The 7,443-nt window shown below is 31.9% G+C and overlaps 1 protein-coding gene across 1 annotated transcript; it reads left to right on the plus strand.

Moving 5' to 3' along the window:
* Window positions 1-499: 499 nt before the first annotated feature.
* Window positions 500-1,450, plus strand: LOC119513217 (olfactory receptor 5K1-like). The gene has a single exon (XM_037808247.1). It carries the CDS (start codon window positions 500-502, stop codon window positions 1,448-1,450), a length of 951 nt encoding a protein of 316 aa, XP_037664175.1.
* The last annotated feature ends 5,993 nt before the right edge of the window (window positions 1,451-7,443 follow it).

Raw genomic sequence — 7,443 nt, forward strand, 5'->3', positions numbered from 1 at the left:
TGAGCAGCCAATGAAACTAAAATTATATATAAATTAAAGTACCAATTTTGTGCCATCTTCAAACAAATTCCGATAGGATAGCAACTGAAAAATTTTTATCAGTAGAAAAATACATGTACAGGAAAATCACTTTTAGGGAAATTAAAAAGATTTTTAAAACAAAACTCACATTAAAATTGTTTGGAAATACTGAACCAAATATGAATATCCTAGATTTATAGACAATCCTTGCATAAATTCATAGAGCAAAGTTTAGCTACTTTAAACAGTCTCTTTGTACTGATCAAAATATTCTGACCTCTAGCTTGATATCATAGAACTGAAACTTGGGGGTAATATTGGACCCTAGAAGTCTGTGTACTTGTATTTGAAAAACAATGGGAGACGATTAAAGAAACTCCTCTGCCTGTTGCACAAGGAGAAATTGAAGGGAAAATTATGCACATTCTATATTACAATCTATTTATCCATAATTCCTATCTCAACAGAGAATGTGAAGATGACCAAAGATAACTACTCCATGACAACTGAATTTATCCTCGTGGGATTTATGGATCGACCAGAGCTGAAGCCCCTTCTGTTTGTGATGTTCTTTGTCATTTATGTGATCACCATGGTAGGGAATCTTGGTTTGGTGGCACTGATCTATATGGAGCATTGTCTTCACACACCAATGTACATCTTTCTGGGCAACCTGGCTCTAATGGATTCCTGCTGCTCTTGTGCTATTACCCCCAAGATGTTACAGAACTTCTTTTCAGAAGATGGAACGATTTCCCTCTATGAATGCATGGCACAATTTTACTTTTTTTGTCTTGCTGAAACTGCAGACTGCTTTCTTCTGGCAGCAATGGCCTATGACAGGTATGTGGCAATATGCAGCCCATTGCAGTACCACACTAGGATGTCAAAGAAACTCTGCATTCAGATGACTACAGGGGCCTACATAGCTGGAAATTTACATAGCATGGTTCACGTAGGGTTACTGCTTAGGTTAACTTTCTGTGGATCTCATCAAATCAATCACTTTTTTTGCGATGTGTTTCCATTGTACAGACTTTCTTGTGTTGATCCCTATATCAATGAACTGATGCTACCCATCCTGGCAGGTTCAATTCAGATCTTTACAAATATCACAGTCCTTATCTCTTATCTTTACATCCTTTTCACTATCTTCAAAATGAAATCCAAAGAGGGAAGAGGCAAAGCCATATCAACTTGTGCTTCCCATTTTCTCTCTGTCTCAATATTCTATGGTTCTCTCCTTTTTGGGTACACTCAACCAAGTTCAGTTAAAGAAGAAGATGAAGATATACCAGTTGCTGTTTTTTACACACAAGTAATTCCTTTATTAAACCCTTTTATTTATAGTTTAAGAAATAAGGAAGTAATAAATGCTGTGAAAAGAATTATAAGGCATAAACCCCATAACGTTCTGAAACAAAAATAAATTCCTCTAGCAAAATGTTTTTATATAATATCAACTTTTCAAACTCTGGGGATATTGAAAAAGCATAAAATGGCCATTATAAATATAAAATATTAAATCTGTAAACTATGATGATGTGTAAATTAAGTAATACATAAATGGATACTTGTGTTCAAACAGGAGGTTTTCTACTAAGATGTATTTAGAAATCTAAGGTGAATCCATAAGGCGAAAGTAAATCATTACTCCAGCATTTACAAATTGTGTCTGAGTGCAATTATTTATAATATTAAACAAATTCAAGAAATCTTAAGAATAAAAAAACATAAATAAACTTAATATGGTTGGAAAATATATGGAATCCCTAATCATACAAACTTAGGCATATTCCAAGTTTTCAAATGTCATCCCTTCATAAGCAACACCATGTATCAGATGTAAACTGTGATTTTTAATTTGATTCTCACCTTTAGTTTTTTTTTTTAGAGATTATGTTTCAATGTGGATTCATGCAGAATGTATATTCTCAAGTTAAGAAAATTTTCATCTCTCATCTGAGTTATTTTCCCTTCTAAGCTCTCTGAAGTATACTATCTATATAATTAGGTTTGTCACTCTTTTTATTAAAAATGATACAATTTATTTTGAAATCCCTATGGAGTTTAATGTTTTCATGTAGTTTTTTTATAGTTGTCCATGAAGAAGGACAGTACAATTCTTGAATATATGAACTAAATCAATGGTGTGTTCCCCTGATGTATTTACATGTCTTGTTATTAGGAATACCATTAACCGACTCTATTTCCAACATGCATTATTGTTATAAGCATATCATTAGCTGCAAGAAGCTTGTGGTGTTCAAGCACCTGAACCAAAGAAAATTTTTGATTATTTAGTGCAAAATGAAAGAAAAATAACTTAGAGTCTACTATCTACTAGGCAATAAACCAGAACTTTTAAATAAGTTACATAGCCATGAGCTAGGCATTATTTTTCATGTTTTTCCAGAGTAAAAATTCACACTATGAAATATTTTGTAGTTAACCCAAATTCATCTAGGTCCCCCATAAATATGGCTGGAATTTGGATCAATACTTCTGTTTCTTCCTACCATTTTACAACTCCATTCACAGTACCGTAATTTATAGTTAATTTCAAAATATTTAAAATAAAGTAAGCATATTGAACAAACATATATGAACAGAAAGTAATGCAGATTATACACAAGCAACTCTAGATTGTTTGGAGTGCATATATCCTGCTTGGGAGTTCTGACAACAGGGATCAATAGTCTGGGGTATTTAGCTAAAGTAGCATTAAAAGTAAATGCAACTTAAAGAATGAAAATATCTTGATATTTGGTGGAAAACAGGAATAATAACATAAGCATAGTTGATGTTTGTGAAAATGAGTTTTGCCCTTATCGTGGGGAAGGTGGGATGTGAACAATGCCTGGACAGAGTGAGAAAGCTGGAATAGCTGTTGGTTAGAGCTCTTGGAGAATGTGGGAAATATGGTTGGAAGTGTATCAGGTTACTGAGAATCTTACTGCTACCCTAGGATTCTGAATTTATCTTAGAAGCATCAAACATTGAAGCCTTCCTGGGAGCAGAGTTAATGTGATTATATTTTCAGAGTTATGATCTGCCTTTTGATTGGAGAGACGAAAATAAATGAGACTGACCACAATAATTCACATAACAGCTGAAGAAAACTGAATTTGAGGTTGTCTCTCTAAAAGGAAAGGGATGCGTAGCTATAAGCACATTTTAAAGAAGAACAAATAGTAAATTTTAATTTTTGGATAATAAAATGAAGGCTTATTTGGTTCTTTTGCATATCAGTGATGTTATATTTGATATTATATTACCAATATTTAATGCAGTGCCTGATAAATTTGGGCAATCAATAAGCATTTCCTGAGTATGTGATCTATAAATTGTTATTAAATCTTTGATTGTTAATGAATATAAACATTTTTCATACATTTGTTGACCATTTTTATTTTTCCTGCAATTTATTTGCTCATGTGCCTTGCTTACTTTTAATTGAGGTTTATGATTTTCTTGATATTTATGTGTACATTATATATCAAAATGCTATTGAACTTGTATATATAGCGGTGGATCATTTTATTCTCAATAACTTGTTTGTCTTCTATTTATGCTTATGGTGTTTTGTAATATAGAAAAATATAGATAAAGAAATTTTCCTTTTAGGTATTCATATGTATATATCATTCCCAGTGTAATTTCTTTGATTCTCTTTCTGCTTAGAAACTTCCTATTTTGAAATCTCATATTCATTTATATTTTCTCATAGTACCATTTTCACCTTTAATTATTGAATCATTCTGGTATATATTTTGTTTAATGTTCTAAAATAAGTTTCTGATGCTAGTCAGATATTTTATCACAAATTACGAGTTTGACGTAGTTACAATCAAAATATCAGAGGTGGCAGTAAACAGCTCTAAAATCTGCCAGGCAGACAAGCCAAGAAAATATTGAAAGAGACTAATATCAGATATCAGATAATAAAATGTGTGATAAATCTACAATAATTTAAACAAAATCATATTAGTTCAAGAAACAATATACAGATGATGGAAAACAAAATGTTCTGAAGCCAGCCGAAGACTATGGTAGGAATATCACCACAAATCAATCTAGAGAGAAATGATTCTTTTCTACGATATCCTAGGACTCTTGTCCTACTTGGATCATATTTCCTTGTATTTTGTTTTATATTGTTCACCTAAAGTTTTACAGTGGGAAACAAGAAATACAGACAAGTTAAATCTCCATACTCCTATCAAGGAACTTCAATGAAATTTTAATAGTTATTTAAGCTTGTGTATAATAGCTTTATTTTTTTCAGATGATGTAATAATAAATATTTTAATTAGTCAGTTTTAATTTTTTGTATAGGATATTCAAATAGATAAAAATCCTCATAAACTAATATTTTTCAGGTCCTAAATAATTTTAAAGGACATAAAGAAGTCCAGAGCCCAAAAAGTTTGAGATTTGCTGAATTAGATGGATGCTGTACCTCTTTGCATCCTCTACTTGGTGGACATTGTTAGTTGTAAGCCATGCATCCATGATCCCCTTTCCCTTGAGCAAGGCACCGTGATTTGTTTTCCATATTTCTGCATCCTTGCCCAACCATTACCCACATTTAATATCAGAATTTGATATTAAATGAAAGTGTCATATAAGATGTGACTGGTTTGTGGCCAATAAGACAGAAAAGGTGATTTTCTAGAAGTTGACAGTGAATTTACTTTCTTTATTTAAAAGATATCTACAAAAAGGGAGTCATTCACTCTCCGAATGCATTGTGAATAGATGAGAAATCTGTCATCATCTTCATCCACTTTGCCATCTAGGGGGAAGCCAGTCTGGGCATGAAAACAAAATGCAATGGAGGATATAACTGAGGGAATCACTGAGAAACACCACCAGACTCACTGGAATAAAATATCTCTTAGTTTTGTAATCCAGTAGATTTCCTTACTGTCTAAACTGTTTGGAGAGCTGTTTTATTTGCAACTGAATCAATATTATCTGATGCATTCATGGTTATTATTTTATCTCATAGGTTTATTCTTTTATGTTCAATTTTAAATTAAACCTCAACAAACTATTTTTACAAATAACTTGTCAGTTGTTTTCATTTTGACATTACAGCATACCTATTGTGTCATTTTTACTAGCAAATATTAATTTACTTTCCAATAACTGCATTTAAAAAAAATAATCATTTTAATTTGTGCATAGAAATACCAAGGTGAAACTCAGGAATCAACCCAGGCCATCTTGTCCAGAACCGTTGTTCGCAACCACTAAGCTCTTCTATACATAGCACAAGGAATCAAAAGTTACATGAAAGGAAAACTCTTTCATGAAGGTAAGGTGTGATGTACATAGAGAAACAGAGGAGAGATCCAATAGAAGTGTGGATCAGTGACATTTTCCCCCAAAAAGTGTTTTGAAAAATCTTAAAACTACAGAAGGGATTAAATAATTATATAATTAATACCATGTATATTTTTGACAAGATTAAACACTGTTAGCAATTTGCCTTTTTCTCTCTCCATCTTTGTGCATATATATATATATATACATTCAAAACATTCAACTATACGTGCTGACTTCATGATATTTAGCCCAGGAATACTCCAATATATATCTTAAAAGGGCAAAGCATTTCCTACATAATCACAATATCATTATAATAACCAAGAAACTTACCAATAATTCAATAACATATAATATACAGCTTTTGTTCAAAATTTTCCCCAAATTGTTCTCCATGCATCTAATTTTCCATCCAGGATTCAGTTAAAGCTCATTATTTCCTTTACATTACCATATGTCATTATACACCTTTAGTCTAGAAGAATTCTCTTGAAAATTTTCCCCTTTCATGACATTTAAGTTTTCAAATTGTTCAAGACAGCTTATCTTGTACACATATACCACAAACTGTATTTTTCTGATGTTTCCTCTCAATTAGATACAGTTTAATTTTTTGGGCAGAGTAGGTATGCTATGTTTACGTTTTTGTATCACAATAAAATACCATAACCTTATGATACAAACTTGGATAACTAAGTTAAGAGGTAAGGTTAAGGTGGTAACCAGATCATTCCATGCTAAAGTAGACATGTTTCTTTTATAATTAAAATAATCCATCTGGTGATACATGGAAACAATGTGAAATTGCAGTTCTCCAACATCTTTTTCAGCATTTTTAGTATCCATTTACAATCCTCACATGGATCTATTATTATTACATTGGAGGTGTAAAACTGTATTTTTCTTATTTCTACCTGGATTCAAATATCTGGAAAAGAATAGCTTTCTCTCAAGGCCACTTAAATTTTTTTTAAATAAATTAAAAAATTTAAGAACAGTGTTAAATTTACAGAAAATTATGATGATACTGCAGAGAATTCCCATATATGACATACAATTTACTGCCAACATTAACATTAATCTTATATTACCATGGTACATTTGTTACAATTAATAATCAGAACAAGTAAATTATTAATAATAATTTATTCTGATTTCCTGATTTATTATGATTTCCTTAGTTTATACCAATGTCTTGCTCTTTGAGGATCCCATCCAGGATACTATGTTACATTTAGTTGTCATATTTTTTTAGCCTCTTCTTAACTGAATGTTTCTCATATTTTCCTTGTGCTTTATTACCTTGTCAGATTGGACAGTGTTTGTTTTATATTTTGTAGAAAGTGTCTCAGTGGGGACTTGTCTTACATTTTTTTTTCATGATTAGACTAGGTTCATGTGTGGAAGAAGAAGATCAAAAAGGTAAATGGACATTTTCATCACATCTTATCTGTAGTAAATACACATGTGCCCTACAAATGGTTGACCTTGACCACTTGCTTGAGGTAGTGTTTGTCAAGTTTCTCCACTGAAAAGTCACAATTTTCCATTTCCATACTGTACTCCTTGGAAGAAGTCACTGTGAAATCCACAAAAGAAGTGGGGAGTTATGTTATACCTCCTTGAGGACATTGATTCTACTGTAAATTATTCAGAATTCTTCTGCAGTGAATATTTGTCCTTTTCCCCCATTTATTTATGTATTCAATCATTTATTTATATCTGTATGGATCCATGTATATTTATTTTATACATACATGTCTTTATACATATCTCCACCCAGAAACTTAAACACAAATATTTGTAGTAGCGTTATTCACAGCCAACAGACTGATTCCACAGTGTTCATGGGGTGGCAGATGACCAATAGTCAACACATAATTAAGAGGAAGGACAAAGTTGAGGGACTCACACTACCTTATTTCAAGACTTATTATAAAGCTACCATAAGCAAGCTTTATTGATATTGTAGAATGGTATTGATCTTGATGAGGAATGATCTTGATGAGGAAGTTCCCATCAACAAAGGCTAAATTCTAGAGAGTGACTCAGTTGGTACTCTCAGCTACCAGTGCACTCACTGCTAAG

This window comes from Choloepus didactylus, chromosome 1 (genome assembly GCF_015220235.1).
Source record: "Choloepus didactylus isolate mChoDid1 chromosome 1, mChoDid1.pri, whole genome shotgun sequence".
Taxonomy (NCBI): domain Eukaryota; kingdom Metazoa; phylum Chordata; class Mammalia; order Pilosa; family Megalonychidae; genus Choloepus; species Choloepus didactylus.